Source organism: Labrus mixtus, chromosome 1 (genome assembly GCF_963584025.1).
Source record: "Labrus mixtus chromosome 1, fLabMix1.1, whole genome shotgun sequence".
NCBI lineage: Eukaryota > Metazoa > Chordata > Actinopteri > Labriformes > Labridae > Labrus > Labrus mixtus.
The window spans coordinates 22,493,714-22,515,442 of NC_083612.1; the positions used below are offsets into that span (position 1 = coordinate 22,493,714).

The 21,729-nt window shown below is 38.0% G+C and overlaps 1 protein-coding gene across 2 annotated transcripts; it reads left to right on the forward strand.

Annotated features, from left to right (window-relative positions):
* Nucleotides 1–5,266: 5,266 nt before the first annotated feature.
* znf280d (zinc finger protein 280D) lies at nucleotides 5,267–21,016 on the forward strand. 2 transcript variants are annotated; one of them, XM_061038886.1, is made up of 18 exons: nucleotides 5,267–5,423; nucleotides 8,271–8,407; nucleotides 8,825–9,030; nucleotides 9,122–9,218; nucleotides 9,328–9,552; nucleotides 9,645–9,719; nucleotides 10,138–10,244; nucleotides 10,442–10,632; nucleotides 15,169–15,326; nucleotides 15,420–15,520; nucleotides 15,609–15,755; nucleotides 16,109–16,243; nucleotides 16,357–16,589; nucleotides 18,060–18,200; nucleotides 18,314–18,382; nucleotides 18,475–18,590; nucleotides 18,678–18,702; nucleotides 19,134–21,016. In XM_061038886.1, the coding sequence occupies exons 2-18, from the start codon at nucleotides 8,278–8,280 to the stop codon at nucleotides 19,516–19,518; spliced, it is 2,541 nt and encodes an 846-aa protein (XP_060894869.1). In that variant the 5' UTR covers nucleotides 5,267–5,423; nucleotides 8,271–8,277; the 3' UTR covers nucleotides 19,519–21,016. The 2 variants fall into 2 exon arrangements, with proteins under 2 accessions (XP_060894869.1, XP_060894878.1); XM_061038895.1 differs by having other exon boundaries at nucleotides 18,681–18,702.
* Nucleotides 21,017–21,729: the final 713 nt, after the last annotated feature.

The following is a 21,729-nucleotide window of genomic DNA, read 5'->3' on the forward strand; positions in this document are numbered from 1 at the left end:
CTCCTGTTGCATCACTGGTAGTTGCCCCATCCCATGGGTGTGTACACCTGGAGATGCTAGAGGAAACTCTGTCCCTGAAGCACGAAGACATTGTTCACTGTTCAGGCATTCAATTGAAAACATATCATGTACTGACTTCCACAGAGAGTATAAAGAATGCTCCGAGAGAGAATAATCTTATGCATATATCCCCCATTCTTAAAATCAAATACAGTGTTTCTGTTTCTGGATTTTACATTTTTACCTCACTCATACAGGACTTATTATGAGGGATTAGATAGTCCAGGCTAAATGCAGACTTACACAGTTTAAACAACGTGGAGTTTAGAGGAGATCCAGGTGGGATTTCCATGTACTGCAACCCAATGTAATTTAATGCTGTACTCTCTTTGATAACACAAATGATGAATTTCAATGTCACAACCCAATAATCATGCATGAAAGAATCATTTGTCTTCTAACATAGGTTATCCCATATAGCTTCTGACGCACGGTTCGAGGGTCGACACCACTTCCTTGTATTAATAATTCCAGACTGCCACCTGTTGGACAAACTCGGATCTCACAAACTTCACCAGATATCCTTCACCATAAAAAAAAAACAAAGATGAAAATTTTTTGCTTGACAATAACTTAATTTTTAATTTCTCATTATGTCATGGTCATTACATTTTTTAAAATTTTACCATTAATAGTTTTTCATAGCTATGTCATAGCATTTAAAAAACAAAAAAATGTACATGGGATATATGTGTAGAAAAACATACTCATAAGGAAAGTTTTGGACCTCTCTAAAGGCTGCAAAGGGGCGCAGATGGCCTAGTGGTTAGGTTGCGCCCCATGTACGCAGAGGTGCTGCTTGGCAACAAGAAAGGTAGGCAACTGCTTGGGACCCCTGCTTTTATGTTTTTTTAATCCTATAGGTGGGCAATGTCTATTGTTATATCAAATTCAGTCCCTGTTCAGTGGTTGTTACCGAGGTAAAAACAACAATTATCTTCAGTTGAGTGGGAGACCTCTCACAATACAATTCAAAAGCAACAACATGACCAAATGCTTATTTGTAAGTTATTCATACAAATTAGTATAATCTTTCAAACTTTCCTCTTGATCAAGCTCCTTCAGAGTTTCAGAAAACTTAACACAGACTGTTACTACTGGCTGAGAACTGACCAGTGAAGTAGCCGTGTACATTTTCTTAATCTGCTCTTTCAATGGGAATTAGTCAGGATGGATGCAGGTTAAACTGTTTCAACAATGTCCTACTTTCAACACATTAACTATTTCTCTAGAATAAAGCAGTCTATGTTACACAGTTAAGTTTATTTCAAGAGTTAGAATAAAAAGCATTTTACTAAGAATTCCTTTACCTGTAGCCTTCTTCAACTTTCCGGTTGGATACATTGAATGGATGGCAACAACAACTGAAAGTAGAAAATGTCAAAGTTTTGGGAGTTATCATAGGCAATAGACTTTCCTTGGACAAGCATGTAAATAAATTGGTTATAAAAATGGGAAATACTTTCCCCATGATCAAAAAGTGTGCAAAAAACTTGACTCAAAAAAACAATTAAACAAGTAATTCAAGCTTTGTTTTGCAATGTGTGCAGAATAAAGGTGCACGAGTAGTGTAGCTGTAGAGTTGTTAACAACAAAATGTCCCCTAATGAGGGTTCAATAAAGTTTTATCTTATCTTATCTTGGTCTCTCATATGGGTTGAGAAGATCAAATGTCAGTAAAATGCATAATAACGAGCTGAGTCTGTTGTTTAATTAGCTTAGCCTGTTTATTTAATCTAATGATAATGTAATCCTTACTTTATTTATTTAGCCGAGATGCTCTTGTAGAGGAAATTCTCAAACTCAATTACTTGTTACTTGTTTGAAACAGGCTATACATGTTGCAGTCATTAAAAGCAGGAAAACTTGTGTTTTAATCAAATACAAAAAGACAATTTGATGCATTTTCATTTTGAGCATGGTTTAACTCTGACCGGAGAGCATGAAATTTGTCGAGAAGTTCAAAGCTGACTGTTGCACGGAGGTCAGCTGTCATGAAGATGATTCAGTATTCATCATGTGACCACAGTTTGTGCACTCATGTTTGCTTTACCTATGTGTGTAACTAAGAAGTGCCATGATGTCCTCATCAGACTCACTCAGTCATCATGAAAATGAAGCAGAATAATGAAACTCTGAGGTCTTATTACAAATGGCCAAACATTTACACACATATCAGTTCAATGATAAGTCTCTTGAAATGTGTTTCCTTCATTTTTATACCATTTTTTTTCATTGGATGCACATGATTTTGGCATGTCCTGCACACTGCTCTGCTAACCACAGTGTGTGTAATAAGTGTGTAAATAATACTAAATCAAAAAATGTTTACATGGTTTTATTGCCCACAACAAGTAATTTGATAAAATGAGTCATTTTGATCATGTATATTCTATTTTCATAATCATATTGAACATTTTGCATGTGTCCCTGAAATTGCTGTCCACCCTGTCATTATGGGGTAACTGCCCCTTTAAGAAACCCTCTGATGTTTTAAGTGACATTACTATCACCATTTTGTCTTTCTTCAATGGAGGCTGAAAAAGTGGCTAGTTGCAGAGTAAGTATTTACTCTTGTATTTAGTCATTTTCATCATATTGTGTGTGTAGTTGGATGTTGTCAAGCTGAACATGTCCACTCTGTCATACCGAAATATCAATGAAGATAAAAACCTTTCAGAAATTCGAAATATATTTGTTAAATAGTACACAGTCACCTTGCTAACTGAATCATGTTGCTAACTGAAGGTGCACCATGCTCATTAAATGCTAACATTAGTTAAAAATGTCCAACCTGTCATTGTCCACCCTGTCAGCAAGCCTATGACAAGGTGGACATGGTTCGTGACAGGAAGGACATGTGCATAGTTTAAGCCACATGCTGATAATGTCACACATATTATATAGCTATTACACACATTTTATAACAGTACATGCTATACATAGTAAGAGTGGACAATGTGGACTTTTTTGGTGATATCGGTATCAGCAAGCCTAGTTTACCTGCTCTGCCAATTAAAGTGTGTAAGGGGACATTTTGAATTGTCTTTTTCAAGGAATGAGCTCAAAAGGAGCTGAGATAGCGAGGAGATATCGGGAACGTCGTGATGCTGACCCGGACAGAAGAAGAAAGTACCTTGAGAAAGAGAGGGACAAATGGAAAAAAGACAGAGAGACTGGAAAGAAGAAGGATGTCAATGAGCTCAGTGAGCGCGAGAAGAGGGCAAAAAGAAAGAAATGGAGAGAGGCAAAAAGTCAAGCCAGAGCCAGAAACAGAGTCAGTACTTTGTTTCAGTCAGAGACACCAGCCAACTCCCCTGCAGCTTCTGAAAATCAGCCTGAGCCAGGGCCCTCCAGGTTAGATCTCTGGAAGTTTAGCTGATGAGACTTATTTATTTCTTACTTACTTTATTTTGACCCATAAAAATCCCTCACAACTAGGTTTCCCAGAATGCATAGCGGCAACATCTTTAGTATAGATCGTAAATGCAATATAGTCTAACAAACTGCAGCTCACAGACTTATCCTGTTCCTCTACATTGTTTTACCAAACGTGCATGAACTGGCTCATTTATCATATAAATAATAGGTAGCCTATTATTGATAACTTAACAAGTCATTATAATTAGCCTAGTACAAGTTCATACCAGTCAGTTATTTTCCATAAAGGTACAAATAAGTTCTGAAGAAAAAATCTTTTATAGGTGTTTCATTGCGGTGTTATTCTATTGCAGGGAATGTGTTGTAGTTTGACTAAAGTGCGTACAAATTTTGAGGGAACAAGTTGTGTTGAATCAGAAATTCTTTTTGAGGTCTTCTTATGAAGTGATTAGGACTGGGGGGTTTTTGTGGGCCTAACTGAGGGTTCACCATGGCGGTTTTATTATTGTAGGTTTAACAGCTCCAGGTCCTGATCACTCATTTACCTCTTCTTAAACCATCACCCACAACCAATAGTGTAATAAAGGACCAAAAATGAAAGAATAAACACTTTAATCACAAATGAGATGACATCCATCTTTATAGGCCCTCTAAAGGTAGGCCTTCAGATATTGTCTGTCACTGACTAACTTATATTGATTGTGTGCGTAATGTTTTCTTAGCGTCTATTAGTGCTAGTTAAGTTTTGGGGAATTTATCAAACCAGATCAAATCAAATAGCATGTTGGCCCAATGTGCAAGATAACGTAACAAGTGCTGCTTGACCATCAGCATGGCTAAAGATTAGTTTGCATTTTTTTGACAGTCTGGGATCAGGTGAATCTGATTCCACGTGACCGGTTATAAGTCAGACTATGTTATGCTGTCTTGTATGTGGCCGACTTCATCCCCTTGCTCCCTATCCCTCTTCCTGCATCTTATTCCATCTCTCCCCCTATCCCTTTCCAAGCCCGTCGCAGTCTAGGCCTGTGAAGGCTGTTTCGTCATGAGCCGGGGATCCGGCCGAAGATTTCTGCCTTTTAATAAGGCAGTTTTTTCTTACCACTGTAACTTTTGCTGCTTTGCTAAAGTGTTCATGATGGATAGGCCGGATCTTTGTAATATAGCAATGAGTAAGGTCTTTTACCTGCTTTTTGTAACATAACAATGAGTAAGGTATTTTACCTGCTTTTTGTAATGTTAACATAACAATGAGTAAGGTCTTTTACCTGCTTTTTGTAACATAACAATGAGTAAGGTCTTTTTACCTGCTTTTTGTAACATAACAATGAGTAAGGTATTTTACCTGCTTTTTGTAAAGTGTCTCGAGATAACACTTGTTATGAGTTGATGCTATACAAATAAAAATTGATTGATTGATTGATAAGGGAACTGCAAAAATAAGTGTATTGGATGCATTTTAATATTTTTTTAATCTCAAGGGTTTCCTGATTAAATAAAATACTTGTGAAAATAAACAATCAAGATGGCCACCACTAAATTGAAATGCTGTGACTCTGCTATCACTTCAGTGTAAGATAAACTGGACAGTCTTCTGTGTTGTTATAGAAACCAGATGAGCCAAAAGTACATAGTCTACTACTCTATGTGACAGTATTGGACAACTTTACTGCTACCAACAATGATTGTCTTGCTTGGATGTTTTTTGCAGCATCCACAGGCCATATGGGCCACACAGGCAAAGTCGCGGGAGATACCAGGAAGTAAAAAAAAAAAAAAAAAAGACAGGAAGACACGTTTTCGTCGTGCGGTGTGATTGGTGCAGCCAGTCCCGATGTTTGCACCACCGCGATACTGTTTCCCCCCTCCTGTGAGCAACACTGGGGCTAGCTGAACCCTGTCGTCCCCGGGTTAAGGTCCCTTGCTGAAATATCTACCTAACATAAGTGTGCTCTGGATCTGGAAGGCTGTGTTTGAGAGAGGTAGGCTGAGACGAGGCACACCTTACTCTTTGTCCCATCACTCACCTCCCTGTGTCTGTGAAGATGCTAACGTAGCCTAGCCAGTGTTGTGCTGCTATTAACAATGAATACTCAAATGTGCCGAACAGTGCATGTGACATAACATTCAGTAATGACTCGTAGATATGATTTTGTTCACAGTTTAAGACAGCAGACGACAACAACAGTAAAAGCAGGAGAATTGGAAATAAAAAGCGTTCGCTAGTTAGCATTAGCTAACTGTGTTGAATAGGATCGAGAAAGTAATAACATGAATGCTTGTAACTCAATATTTCTGAGTTTCTTGGAGTCTTATTCTGTTTTAATCCTTAAAGTCTAGCCTGGGACATGGGTTGTAAATTAACCACGACTGGAATCCTGTATACATGACGACTACTTTGTATTTTGCATATGAAGCCATGTTCTTTGCATGTGTCCTTGATGAATAAACAAATAAAATGAATCTTTTAAAAAAACATACATTTTAATCTTGAAGACATATATGGTTTAATTGTGAGGTGAAAAAGTAAGCCAGCTTCAAACTGAAGGGAAACTATCTTGTTAACTCTAATAGTCATGACTGCCTATTGTCCCTGTTATTGTCCCTGTTAAATCATTAATGTAATTTAAACAGAAACAAAACTGATCTGAAAACAGTATCATTATGTGTATCCTTACTTATGAGCACCTTGGTCAGCTGTTATTGTATTTATATGCGCTTCATAAATACATTTGAATTGGATTACATCCTCAAATATTTCCAGTTACTTGTATTTCATTGCCAAGAAACTAAAAGCATTCACTTTGAAACATGAACTAACAGCGATAAATAAATACAGCAGCTCATTCTCCATGATAAAACTAATGAATTAAACTTGTTCCTTTATGTGGGAAGATGTTTGATGATACATCCAAAGCTCGACAATTTTCGAGGTAGTTGAAAACTTTTTTATTTCTGATGTAGTTAGAAACACTGTCATAAGCATTTCTGTACCTTTATAATCATTTGTATAAAATGTTATGGGGAAATGTCTCTGGAGCTTAAGAAGTCCCATTTGCAACAACTAAGCTTAGTTAACCCTTTTTGTAGTGGCTGTCATCAATATTTAAATTTTAACAAGTGGTAAATTACATAGGTTCTTGAACGCAGGAGAAACAAACAAGCAACAAGTGAGGGAAACATTACATACTTAAAGTTTTCTCTATTGAAAATGTCCTGACCTGCTCTTTTTGAGTGAACAGGTGGAGCATGTTGGTCCATCTGTTGTATTTCTGAAAGTTTCACATGTAAAGTTCCTGTATGTAATTCTATGAGGGAGAAACTACTGTGGCCGTAGTAAGATTATTGGAAGCTGCTTGAGCTGCTGTTGGATCCCATACAAAGATGTAGGAGGATTTTAATATGAAAGATTCTACTACAGTACTTTAGGCAGAGGGCGTGTGTTGTTAACGTGGCAACCTAGCTTAAAGCGCCGCGGGAAAGACTGGATGTCATCTTGCTTGCTAGCAGCTGACTCATCTCGGCCTTTTATCCTCTTTTACATCGATGCCTTGACATCAACGTTAATTATGATTAACAAGAGCCTGATCTCTGCTGTTACAGCTGGCCTGAACTTAATGCCTCGCTGAACGGGCCAGAAGGGGAACTTTTGATTGTTGTCAGACATTGTTTGTTCTAAACACTGTGTTATGTGTATGAACTGTTCTTTGCTTGGTATTGTCTGTTGGTCAGAATCGGTGCTGTGAAAAGGAATTTCCCCATGGGGACAATAAAGTCTAACAACAGAAGAACAGAGAAGATCAAACTGGCGAACAGAAAGAGCAGTCTTATTACGTGCACAGACATCACAACGTGTGATCTATTGCACCGATTGCATTGAATAAACGTCACCACTCCGCCCAGCCGGCTTGAGATGAATTCTCCTGGTTTTATTCTGCTGCGTTCTCACATCAGCGTCCTCTGACTTTCTGTCAAAAAATACTATGGGGCTGGCAGAGCAAACAGGATAAAGTCTGTGTGCAGCTGTTGCATCAGGGCCCGACAGATATTGGATTTTCTGGTCCAATACCAATATCGATATTAGGGAAAGAAAAATATCAGATTCCAATCTGTAGATAGTTATAAATATAGTGATACATATTTATTGTTTGATCCCTCAAATGCAGTTATCAAACACTTGTGGAAAAGATACATAATGAAGACAAGATGGTCTCTCAACTGGAAAGTAACTGTACATGTACGTGCATCAGCGCTTGACACGCTGGAGAGGGATCATGCTGGTTGTAGTCCATATATCACACTCTGCTGGTGAAAGAGAACTGCCAGAGTAATACAACTCTGACTTGTGAATAAGTCTTGTACTATCGGTACATATCTGCGATAAAGGTAGCCGATATCGATAGTCACTTGATCAATGTTGGTGCATAAATACATTCTCACACCGTGAAGTGATTTCCCCGTAACCTGGTTTCTGTGTGCACTTAAAAGACGGTATGGGATCAGTGGCTCATGTTTTCAGCAAAACTGTCAATCCAGATTTACAATGTTTAGGGCTCTTCCTTTTTTACATCGGGCATTATAGTCTGTCGGGGGGAAGGGGAAGTCCAAGTTTTACTAATTACATTGCTGAAAATTAGTCAGCATTCCAGCTTTATTGTCTTGTCACTCCGCTCAAAAACATTGCTTTTCAGGTGGTGGTTCTGGTTACGGTCTTAAGACTGCATTCATTTTTGGAAAAAAAACAACAACAAATTAACTTTAACTAGAATGTATCTGGTCTAGTATGGACTAGTATGTAAAAATGCTTAAGGATTGTTTTTCTTTCACAGGTTAATAATGTCTGAACTGTTTATGGAGTGTGTGGAGGAGGAGCTGGAGCCTTGGCAGAAACAAGTCCCTGACGTCCAATTGATAGAGGATGATGATGATGACGACGATGATGAACCCATCTTTGTTGGAGTGCTTTGTATGTCCTTGCACATTTTTATTGTTACTCAAAAATCACCTTTCTTTAAAAATGATGTTAAAGCTACAAAATCCCTGCACAATCAAAGAAAGACATGACTAGTATGACTCCTGCTTTGCTCTTAAATATTTCTTATTAAATGACTTTTATTTGAACCTAGCTTAGTGTCCTTTCAGATTTGTCTACCTGAATCCCAGTATTCACCCCGATGTTACTCTTACAGCTGACTTACAGCTTCTTCCATGGTCATACACAATCACTCTGTTTTAGCACATGCTTAAAAATGTTTTAAAGTAGTATTAATTGAAGAGATAAATTGTGCAGGTTTTATTTGAATGATTTCTTGTCTAGTAGCATATTGCAGATTGTCTTTGTTAAAGGTAGCTTGATTTCCCCCCCTTTCATATCTTCTCACAGCTAATAACCAAAAGGAGGGTAAGCCTAACCCTCCACCTCCTCAGAGAAGCAATGCGGTGAAACCTGAAACAAAGCGTCCTGCTCCTCAGCTGGCTGTAGGCTCCTCACCCATAATGCTGCCTTTGAATGTGGCTGGAAATGCAGTGAACACAGCAGCACCAAATGTGACGACAGTGACTCCCCAGCCTGTTATTGTCAACAACCAGGTACGATTGGTGTTTCTTTTCTCTTTTTTTTATAACGTGCATTATTTAGGAATAAATACCTGGTGTGAGTGGATTCTTTTCTTGTCTTCAGGGCTTTATTGTCGCATCTCCAAATTTGGCAAACAGAGATTTTCTCGCCTCTCTTGGGAACCAGTATCCTCCTGGGACTTCATTTACATTCGTTTCAGGTAAAGCTGTGTATAACATGCCTCAGAGGAGGAAATCTTCCTCTTTGAGTTAGTGTAAAAGAAAAGCTTTTTCCAGGGCCAAGCCTTTTTTTTTTTTGCTATCTTTCAGCTGGTCAGCAGCAGCTCTTTCAGCAGGTCGCTCCAGGGACAGTCATACCTGCTGCTGTCCACAGACCTCAGGTGCAACAAATCAGCAACAACATAGTGACGCTGGCTAACGTCCGAAGCCCCACTGTGTACTCAACGCAAGCTACTCCACTGCAACTCAACCTCTCCAACTCACAACATCCCCAGACCTTCGCTGTACCTGTACAGACCAATAACAATAACAGAGGTAATGTCATGCAATATGTAAATGTTCTTTACCATGCTTTAGAGTCACTCAGCTGGCTGAAACTACACTTTACATTTGTTTTCTTTTAACAGATCAAAAATTAGTTAAGCGAGGAATGCCACCGCAGCAAACAGACAACGCAGCAAAAAGACTCAAGGTTGATTTTGGTATGTTTGCTACTCCGATATAAGTAAACACATCTTTTCTTTGTGTGCTGTTAACTCCAGGAGCCGTAAGCAGAAAGGCATCCATACATTTTGTTACTCCATTTTCCCCTAATTACAAGTTAATAACGTTTTTTTCCTCAAAATCTCGACTTGCTTATTTCGTTATATTGGGATAACATCGCTTGTTTTCCTGTGATAACAACTTAATTTCCGGAGAAGTCAGCTGAGGTTTACCGGTACCTGTTATCACATGAGAACCAGCATATCCCAAGATTATGAAAAACATTAAAGCAAGGTTTTGAGAAAACAACCGAAATGTACTCGTTATCATAGGAAAATGGAGATAGGTCAAATGTATTTATGCATGCCTGCTTATGCGCTCCATATTTAATCATCACATCGAACCTGCTTTCTTTAGGGCCGACAAACGCTGCGGTCCCAGTGGAAAATGGGGTCGATAAGAAAAAGTGCCCCAAGTGTGAAGAGGATTTTCTCACACTTGAGGCCCTGAGAAATCACATGACGGTGAGTGTAAATCATGTCAGTGAGGGGCGTGAACTTAAAAATGTGGAAGATGTGTGTGTACAGAAAACATACTATGATCAGTTTTAATTTAAGGTAACCACTTACAGTCATTTGGGCACTGATACATTTTTAGTAACATTCATTGTGACTCATCTTTAGATAAACAACTCAAACATTAATTCATATCAAACTCTCAGTTCTTTCAGGGCAGCTGTGCAAATGTTCACAGCACAGCTATAGACAATAGTTCCAACAAGCGCATCATGCTCGTCTCAGATTTCTATTACGGCCGCTTCGAGGGGGACAGGAACAAGAAGGATACGACAACTAGGTCCAACAACACGTTCAAGTGCCAGAGCTGCTTGAAAGTTCTTAAGAACAATATCAGGTAGGACTATGTGCTGTCTGGCTCTCATATATTTTTTCATCTTTATTGATTTCAATTTTCCATGCAACATAACATATATCATCAGAACATCTAAAATACAACAAGTGGACTGTGCAACTCTGAATGTTGGCCCTTAAGCTCTGCTTCCCTTTCACCTTTGGTGGTAACTACATTCCATCTCAAATCCCAGTGCCTGTCTGCTGGTTCATCCTGGTCCATGACCATCTTAGCAGCTCCTTGTTGAAGTTTGCCAAACCAGTCTGTCTGTGTCACGGGCCAACAGTAGAGCTGCAGAGTCTAGGCAGTCTATTTGTCTGTTTTCATAATCCAAGTTATTAAATCCAGCTTCTCCAATGTGAGGATTTGCGGTTTTCTTTGTTTTATAAATTTGTAAATGGAATATATTTGGATGCTAGATTGTTTGTTAGATTAAAAAAAAAACAGGACGTGGATATAGGACTGTTTTTTATTAACACATGTTAATAAAGAACAGTTATAAGGAAAATGTGAGTTGCAGTCCTAGCCTACAGCAGATAGAAATAAACGGTTTGACTCAAACTCTGATGGAGTCAAACTGGGGGGAGGACAGGAGTCGCACCAGCAGTGCGTTGAGGACAGCAGCCTCTGGACATAGGTCTCCTGCTCTACCAACTGAGCTAAACCCATGATAATCATGTATGCTAATTGTTTCTATTCACATAACATTTGAAATATGTGGGTTAGGGTTAGGGTTAGTACTGAATGTAAGGCATGTAGGACAGAATAGTTTTTAAAGTATTCAGCTACTGTATGAAGTTGAAATAATAAAGAATATCAGGTGACAGTTAGCCTTTCCTAATCTATTGTGACAATAGATGCCAAAAAAAAACCTTTAAAGGAAACTCAATACAGTTTAATTTACGTACACTGTGAATGTAATTGGGAAATTTGTTTTCCACCAAAAGAGGACGTCTTGCAATACACAGGTAGTGAGTATGACTTTATTTACCATTTTTATTATTTTTAACAGAAAAGATCTGCAATTACTAAAAAATGAATGAATAAATTGTGTGCGTGGCTTACACTTATATTGCACACACATACACTCGACATATAGTCTGTTTAGTAAATAAAGTAAATAATCCAAGAGAGTCTCACATAATCTGCCCTCAGAATGTAGACTGGGACTTGAAGAGCTTGTTGAAAAGATGTCTGTCTAGTAACAATAAAGCAACATGGCTGTCCTCACTGCAGTTTTCTTCTCAGATGGATGACAGTATCAGATGCTTTTCCTCATGGGTCTGCAGATGAAATATGAGGGCCAGTTTATTTGGCGTAAGAACTGTTCCTTTGATTAAATAACTCTGCTTCAGGACTTTGCAAAAAAAGCTTCAGTAAGCTGCTTTTAATGGGGAAACACATTTGTACTGCAACCGCGCTCTCACAGTGGAGGTCATGGTTCATCCATGTGAAGATTTCTATTAGGGGAGCTGAGGCAGCAAAACCAGCCCGCTGAAAAATGGCCCATCCCTCATCGGGGCAGCAATAGCAGGAAGCTGTGGGGTCGCTTGTTAGAGCTGCAGGGCACTACATCATTAGACTAAACCAAAATCTTTTTGTAATTGTCGATATTATAATGACATTATAGATGCTTAGGAAGTAAGCGCAAAGAGAGCACTTCATTTATCCTTAAACCCTTGGGACCATGACCCCATCCACTGCACCTACACAGAGGCCATAGATGTGATTTTTTTACCCACAGCTTTACCTTTGTTTGTTTTAGTGCTCCTTTTTATTTTTATACGGAAGAGTTCCTTGAATTACTGCTTAATATCTTGTTTATTTAAAAAATGTATTTAACCTTTATTTAACCAAGCAAGAAAACTTGTTAAGATTAAAAATCTCTTTCACTCAATAGTTTCCTCTGGCCAAGACGGGCAGCAGCACAATTTAGAGTTTCACACAAACAACGAGCAACCAAACATACATATCCCAAAAAACACATTATTAGTCTTTAAAAGACACGACTATTAAAATTGAAACAGAATTTTTTTTATCAAGATCATCCACAAACTCATCAGGGAGAGCATCCACAGCCAGATGTGTCCGCCTCCAAGGGCCAGATTTACTAAGCTCCCAATTAAAGAGTACTAAATTGCGGTGATCTACTAAGAAAATTTGTGTGAATGGCACCAGGTGCAAACCTTGTGGAGGCGGTAGTATTTAAGTTAGGTTTTTGCGTGTTCTACTGGTTTACATCACGGAGAGTTTGGACAGAAAGCAGGATGACTGCAAGCGCAAAATAGGTATCAGTGGGAGAGGCAAATAAACGCACAATACTTTTGAAAGAAAATTTTGGTTATAAGAAAACCTTGGCATTAAACAGGGCCTCTCTTTTCTTCCCTTAATCTTAAGAATGAAGTGTCATACATTGCGCAGGAGGTGTGAGCTGTCTCCTCTGTGGCACGGGCGCTCTACACTCGCCGTTGTTGCGCACCAGACAGCTGGCCAGCGCTGTGTCTGATCGGACATAAATGCCCTGGAAAGAGGTATCGAAGACGGGGGTACAAACAGTGGTGAGGTCCCCCAATCCAAGCGTCCTACAGAGTAGCAGCAGCGGGCTTTAGAGGGGGGTGACGAGTGCATTATGGAGAGGAGCGCACCAGAGGGGGCGAGCTAGGGGAGAGACGAGAGACCCGAGAAAAAGGAAATCCCCAGTTTAAAATTTTATCTTGGTTAAAAGAGGGAAATAAGAAGAAATAAATGTCAATGTTGAAATTCTATAGAATGCAGAGGCTGTGAATGTTCAGTTTTGTTTGAATATATGGCAACAATAGCCTGTAGTTTAATCATGGTGTTTCTCTTCCTTAATGATCAGAATATTGAATCAAATTAAAAAATGAATGCATGTCTTTATTTTTCTGTCATTTGAAACATGTAAACACTTGTGGGGGAAAACGCGACCTTTATGCCTTCTTTTGTTGTGCCTATGTCTCCTCCTAACTTCAATAACAGCAGCCTGTTGTGTGTAACACTGGTCTCCTGGGTTAGCACGTTCCTTTCAAAGGTGTTAAATACAGACACCGTCACAATCACAGCAGTTTTTGCCAGGCTTGGTAAATCGCAATGCGTGTACTAACTTAACTTGTTTGCATTTTCTCCTCCCAGTATTTTGCACGTTTGGGCAGAAACGCCCCATTTTGCATATTCATTAAGGCAAACGTACTAAATGGTCAGTGCGTGTTGTTTTGCTCATTTGAAAGACGCAATCCTCACTGAGCGCCGTTAGTAGATCAGATAGCACTTTTTTTGCTGGTTTGCACACGTTTTAAGACACGCATACCTTGAGTAAATCTGGCCCCAAGTCATTTAACATCGTCTTAAAATCATCCAATGAGAGCTCGTCAAGTTTCAGCTCTTTTTGTAACTCGTTCCTTTTTCTCCAGTTCAGTTCTGACCTTTACACTAGATGGTAAGAAAAGGTCCTGGGATGGAAGATTTTAAGTCCCTGTGTTCTTCTGACTGATGTAGATCTGAAGGTATGAAGGAAGTAGGCCCTAAAATAGACTTGTAGATTAGAGTACGTCAGTGGTTAAGTCTGTGTACGGTCAAAAAAAAGTCCACCCAACACCTGCATACATTAAAGCGTAATGAATGAGAGAAGGAGTGATGAGCCTCAGAGCTCCGTGATACACGGTGTCCAGAGCATGTACGCTCTGTGAGGAGGCATGCACGTAAAAAAACACGTATATGTAGACGCTGAACCCACAGCTACACTTTGGGGTTTGATGTTGTTGTGTTTTGTTGTTTTCATTATTTTCTTGAAATATCAGTTACCTTGATGAATGCTGATAAAAATGTTTTGTTTACTTTTATTTTATCAAAACTTTTGGAATACTTGGGAAAGATTACCATAGATGCTCAGTCGTACATTCATGGAGTCTAATGGCACACTTTGTAAACTGATTGTTTAGTGAGACCCCCAGTCTAAAAACAAAGGATGGACTATTCAGTAGAACTGCAAAAAAAATGAAAAGCTTATCGATCAGTTAATTCATTGAAAATGGATGCAAATGTTTGATAATTAAGAAATCTGAAAAAAAAGTTTTGTCTGGCAATAATGGCAGAAATCAATAGTTAAGCATGAATATTTTATATATATATTTTTTCTTGGTCTCCTGTACACTCAAACTCAGTACATTAAAGTGTTGTGTTGCTATATTGTTGGACGATTCAAACATTTTAGAACATAACCTCTGGTGATTTTTGTCCACATTGAGAATCTGTACACTGAATTCTTAATGGATATTGTTCAAAATTTGATAAATGGAGTAAATGTTTGAGCCTTATTTGACGTGATCCTGTTGTTTACACTTCTTGTAATACCTTTGCAGCATATCTGGTAACATGAGGAAGGGATCCAAGCCCTAAATATTCCTGATAATCCTTATAATGTCTGTGTGTGATTTCAGTTTGATATCGATGTCCTGAAAGTGATATTTCTGTTCTGTCTGTGTTGGTGTGTGTTTGTGTTTATGTGTCTACCCTCTCTTGCAGGTTCATGAACCATATGAAGCACCACCTGGAGCTGGAGAAGCAGAACAGTGAGAGCTGGGAAAGCCACACAACCTGCCAGCATTGCTACCGGAAATACGGGACTCCATTCCAGCTGCAGTGCCACATCGAGGCCGCACACAGTTCCATTGAATCCTCAAGTATGACATCACTCACTTTACAGCCTAATCCGAGACGTTACTGTGCTCTAACACTGAGTGGTCTTTCTAATTTTCTTTTCTTTCTTTTTTAAGCCAATTGCAAGATTTGTGAGCTGGCGTTTGAGTCAGAGCAAGTTCTCCTGGAACACATGAAGGACAACCACAAGCCCGGGGAAATGCCCTACATGTGCCAGGTCCGTCACGTACTGAGTCATAGCTTTGTCGAATGTTTCCAGAAAAATCTCTCACCAGTACTGAGATTGTCTCTTACTGTTTCCACAGGTCTGCAATTACAGGTCCTCTTTCTTCTCCGATGTGGAGACACATTTCCGAAGCGTCCATGAAAACACTAAAGACCTGCTCTGTCCGTTCTGTCTCAAAGTTCTGAAAAGTGGTCATGTGTACATGCAGCACTACATGAAACATCAGGTACATTGCCTTCTGAGTCTTTTCGTATCAGTCATAAAGCCACTCTATAATATGATCTGTTAGTTGTGGTTATTAAACAAACCGATAAATATGTCTCTTAACAGTTATGGCAAATTCAAAGCAAAGATGGTAACAGCGTATTTTGTAATCTAAAAAAAGGCTTCTCCTCATCTGCCCTAAGAAGCATTAAATATTGTAGAGTTTAAAACAAACACAACTGTATTAATATAAATGAATTGAATATCTCACATTCTTTTTATATTCTTTCAGTCAAACTGTATGACAAATCTCAGCAATTAGCTCGTAGTTACATGAATGATGCTATTTTTTGTTAATTTCCTTTTCCATTTCAGAAAAAAGGGATCCATCGCTGTGGCAAATGCAGGCTGAATTTCCTCTCCCTCAAGGAGAAATTAGAGCACAGGACTTTAGGCCACAAGACCTTCAGGAAACCTAAAGCTTTGGAGGGCCTCCCTCCAGGAACAAAGGTCTGACTCAGTCTTACAACATCAATACAGCTTTTATGTTAGCCTTTCATTCCAGCTATTCTCATATTTATACATATTTAATTCAGCTTCTATGCATTCTGTTCTTCTCACAGGTGACCATTCGAGCCTCACTCACAGGAAAGTCGACCTCACTGCCAACCTCCCCAGATCGACCTGGCCTTGTCGGTTCACAAACACAAAGTGTGAATCAGAAAACCAAACCTCCCGTCAGCGTCTCCAGCTCAAGGTCAAACGCCTCTGCGGCAGGAAAAGCAAAGACGACTCAGAGCAAGAAGCAAAATAGCCGCACTTCCAAGCACAACCTGATGCTCAGGAATCTAGCAAGGTTGTGAACTGAGCTTTTTTACACAACACAAAGAGATGACTCACTAACTTTTGTAGCAATTACACACTAACAAAGGGTTGAATTTTGTATCTCAACAAGGATTCCCACTGATTCACTGTAACATAGTTTGTTTACCTTATTTGCAGATTCGTTTCAGGTTTCAAAGGGAGCTGCAAGAAATCAGAAAAAATGCCTCAAGTGATTTTACCCAAGACAGCATCAGTTGTAGATGAATATATAAAGCTTTTAGTGGAAAAAAAATCTGAGGTAGTTAAAAAAAAAAAAAAAGGGATCTCGACTCTGCTGAAGGCTGCCATCTCAAGGCTCCATTAGACACCGCCATCATGGTGCACCTAAATCTTTGACCCAACTGTTGGTGATCTTGTTGCATCTTGGCTGCATGTAGATTAGATCAGATGTAATTTATTGTCCCCAGGGGGAAATTTACCTTGGGCAATAGTGCAGAGAAAACACAAAGCTCTGTGCAGCTTACTACAAACAAAACTGACAACAACCATAAAAACACAGAAAGTAACACATAACATTCAATGAAATAAATGATATATAATAATTCCTATATGCACAATGCAACGTAGTAATAAATGAATAAAAGACTAACGGCTAAAATAATTCTAAAAGAGAAAACAGTTAAATACTGTGCATGGACTGGCTCAACAGGGTTTAGCTGTTAGCAGTGTGACTAGTAAACACCTTGTTCTGACCAGGAAGAAGAATGCATGGGATTAAAAAATTATCTGATTCTGATACCTCAATACGAAAAATGTTTTAGAAATACCCATCATTATTCCAACAAAGTGCAATACTTAATCTCTAAAGTATTCTTTTAAAGACAGATAAACGCTCTTAATGTAGGTTAAAAAAATAATAATGTTATGGCTGAAATGGGCAGACACCGCAATCCACTGCATTTTTCAGCTTTGGGTCCCATGAATCATTCAGGAAAACCCCCCTCCACCTGGGTATTCATGACAGGAGTGGAACAAATGTATAGACATTATTATAAAGAAGCTAATTGTTTTTTCAATTAAATGTCCAGACAATGTTCATTAGGCTGGCTAAAAATAATGTGTTGTTTGGCTGAGAGAGTGGGATTTCTTTTCTTTAAAAACTAATGAGTGTGGTTTTTTGGTTAATTGGTCTCAGTAATCAAACCACCATGCTGCATTAATCACATAATACAGGCTCTTAACTAGAAGAGTCCAAAGATCATATGGTATAATAAGGAACCGGCAGGCCTCTAAAGGACAAGAGCGAGCATATTTTGGGTTTAAGCATCTGCTACAAAGAACAAACTGATATTGTTACAGATAAGAGAAATGTATAACAACAAAATGCAATTTCCTAAAAAATCCTCCTTAACACAAAGATTCTAGTTGTTTTATTGGTCATGTCATTATCATAACTGAAGGATTTAACTCTTTGTGTTCCCCCTCTTTTTCAAACCACCAGAGAAAACGGAAGATGTTACACATGCATCGAATGCAACTCACAAGTCGATGACTTTTTTTGTCATTACCCGATGGTTTCAAATTGTGGAGCGTGCAAATATACAACGAGTTGCAAAATTGCCATTGGGAATCATATGATAAGGTGAGTAAATAATGTGTATTGAATTGGTACTTATGTCACTCAGTCTTAAGCGCAGTGTATTTATTTGACATATCTTGTGCCTATCTTTTTTTCCTTTCTTTGGTCTTTGTTAGATTTCATAGCACCATAACAAAAAACAGATTTTTCAAAATGGATAACAAGAAGACGACATCTGCACTAAAGTAAGTATGCGTCATTAATTATATCTTGCACATACCTTGTTTTCTCTTGGAAGTTCAACATGACAGAGGTGTTTTCTTGTTTCTCCCCTCAGATTGACGCTGGTCTGTCTCAACTGTGACCTCCTCACTGATGGATCAGGAGGTGATCTAATGACCAGACACTTAACTGACAGACCAAATCACATCTGCAAAGTCATTCAGGAGAAAGGTATGTTGATTATCTATCAAATACTGTCTTATTAATGGCTGTAGTGTGACAAGTATGTTGAGAAGGTTGTCTTTTGTTTTAACCCAGCAGATATGAAAACCAAAGGACGAATGTGAGTAGAAACTACTACCCACTTGACATCATCCACCCTCTATCGTCTATATATATATATATATTATATATAAACACATCACTTCTGTAGATGACAAAGAAATAAAATCTTGAAGTGGAACTTGCATCAAATTGCATGTTATTTTAATTAAAGCACACTTTAAATTCGCTCTTTAAATTATATGTCCTGTTTCTCCTTTCTGTGGATTCAGAAGTTTGATTTAGCAGTTTGAACACTTCAAGCTTCTTGACTGTATAGTTTAAAGGCCGTTAAGACCATTTCAGTATAGTATAGATCGTAAAATGCCCAATTGTTTGTAAAATGTGGTTTGTAGCCCTGTGTGTTTGACTGTTTAATTAATTTATTTATTTAAAACAGATGGCTATCAGCTGATGTCAAGCTAACTACAATGTCCTCTTCCGTTTGTGCAGGAATTACGTCATGGGACAGCCAATGAAAGTCTTGTACCTCATGTCAACGACATCATCTCAGAAACCAAAGGAAACAGACCTGAAGCTAGTGGAAAGTGTTAAGTCTGGAAGTGTTACCGCTACAGAGTCTGACAAACCAGAATCAGAGCCGATGTTACCAGCAGGCGATCCGGAGAAGGGTTCCACAGAAATGATTGTGATTGAAGGTTCCTCTAAAGGACAATTGGAGCAGCCATTGCTGCCTGATGTACCATCTTCCAGTGCATCAGAGCAGGTTCTAGCTCTCTGTGAGGAGTCTGTGGATAATTCAGAGAGTATCGAGGTCAGAGAACAGCTGCCTGTCTCTGAGCATGAGACAGGGGAACAACAAACTAAATCAGAATGAAGCTGGATATCGACCAAACATAAAAATAACTGAAGAAGACTTTAGTTATTGAGAACAACTGCTTCATCATCAATACACAACATTTTTATTTCACAAATATCAAACCTTTAGTTTACATCACTGATACTTTGGCTGCCACTTATCCTCTCAACAATCATGTTTTTGTCAAGCCAATTTTAAAGAAAAAAAGTATTTTATCAAAGATTTCTTTTACTTTTCTGTCAAACTTTCATAACTCCTTTAGATGTAAAGAAAAATCTGTTAAAGGATGGGAATCTTTCGTTTTCTTTTCTAGACATTGATAGGTTCCAGAGAACTCTGTTGTTTTTTATTTGACTTGTGTAATGTCAATCATGTACTTGTAATGATTGTAGCTTATTTGTTAAATGATGGTATCATGTTTTATATTTCTTAAAAAAGGACATTATTAAACTCCCCATTGATCTCTATTCAAGTCCAGTCATTTATTGTTGAAATTTAAATTTAACATTCTGTCCATAAAGTGCAGCAATCTAATTTAGCCTTTAATTTTGATGATCCCAACAAGTTTGAGTCCTGTTTCAACAAGTTTTTTTCTTTTAGTTCATGTTGAGAGATTTGGTTTGCTTTTTAAGTCATCAACCACTATATTTAATGAATTGGAGGTTTTCTTCCATTTTAAGGCATGTAAATCTCTTTTTTGGAAGACATCTCAAGGCTGCACAATAACATTGAATTTGAGATAAAAAAAGAAAAGAAAAACAATGTGTTATTGAAGTGCATGCACTGTTAAAAAAAATCCAGGTTTGTGATAGAATTTCAGTAAGTGATGTGGTTCATGTTAACTAAATAGGTACCAGCTGGTTTTGAAAATCCCAGATGAACATTTATCTGAACAATCACAAAATGCTTTAAACTATTGACAAAATACAGTAGTACATGTCTTAGAACTATGAGTCTCAAATTGTTCCCCTAAAAAGTCGCGGGGTTAAAAAAGGTTATTGACCTTTATTTGAGGAGTCAGTTATAATGGTATATGTAAACCGTTACACAAACTGATATAATTGTCTTAATCTTTACTGTGTTGAAGAAATGTGTACATGTTTGCTGTGGAAGAAGTACACACCGTCACACTCCAACCTGATGATACAGTATGTGTCAGCCAGTTTTTATATCCCTTCTGCTTGTTGATAAAGTCACTCTTTCCCTTGTATACAGGGTTCAAAGAGGCAAATTCACTATTGCTCCGTTTACTCTATATAATGTAAATATAAAAGGTCATTGTTCATTTAGTATGTTTTTAAAGAGGGATTTCCCTTGTATATACAGCATCAGTAGTACTAAACTGTAAATGCATAAGTGTATATGATGTCACTGTAAATGAAACTACTCAGTCTGTTTTATTACCTTCTTTAAAAGTGATCCCATGTGGACACATTCCCCTCAGAGATCTCTACACTACTTGCTTTGTATAAGTGTTTTCCTGATTGGTATGTAAATAAACCTTTACTACAAGATGTATGGTGCTTTGGATTTTATTTGACTGAATATTGCTATCTAAAACAGGTTCCTTTGGGCCAAATATGAACTCCAGACAGCCTTTAGATTTGGACAATATGTTAAATTCACCCTGAAATCTATCTGTTCCATAACATTAGTCTGTTTGCATACCATGGATCTGTACCAATGTATTTTGTTAGTTTTTTTGCTTGATTTTACTTTTACAACATACTGTAGACAGAGCAGGAAACTGTGTCTTTATCACAGGCTTAAATAATATTCTTTACTGGAATAGACTTGTCTAAATGATTTGAATTGTTTAGGGACACTTTATATGTACTCCGATTTCACTCACCACATGTATTATAGCCAAAGCTGATTTTCAGAGACCTTACAAAGTTTGACCTTTATGAACATACAAATTAATATCAGAAACTATCAACATTAGGCCTACAAAAAATAAACTCAACAACCATAAAACACATTAAGAATACGGAAATCTACAATGATACAACAAATCGAAATGAACAATATACACGTTACATACAAAAACATTGTTGAAACAGCTTGCAACTTGTGAGTTTTAGTTATTTAAGGACTTAAATTTCTACCATTTACCTTTCACATTAACATGCCTGCACTTTTCAGAATTTTTCTCACTTAAGAGTCAAGAAACATGACATTGTTAAACATCCAGACTCGGTACAATAGTGTCCATATTGAAAGCAGAAT

What these genes read in the sequence shown, in the direction of transcription:
- znf280d (XM_061038886.1), top strand. Translation starts at nt 8,278, where the DNA reads ATGTCTGAACTGTTTATGGAGTGTGTGGAGGAGGAGCTGGAGCCTTGG. An exon ending in GACCAATAACAATAACAGAG is followed by an intron (nt 9,553 to 9,644) that starts GTAATGTCATGC and finishes TTCTTTTAACAG; the next exon opens with ATCAAAAATTAGTTAAGCGA. An exon ending in AAGACTCAAGGTTGATTTTG is followed by an intron (nt 9,720 to 10,137) that starts GTATGTTTGCTA and finishes TGCTTTCTTTAG; the next exon opens with GGCCGACAAACGCTGCGGTC.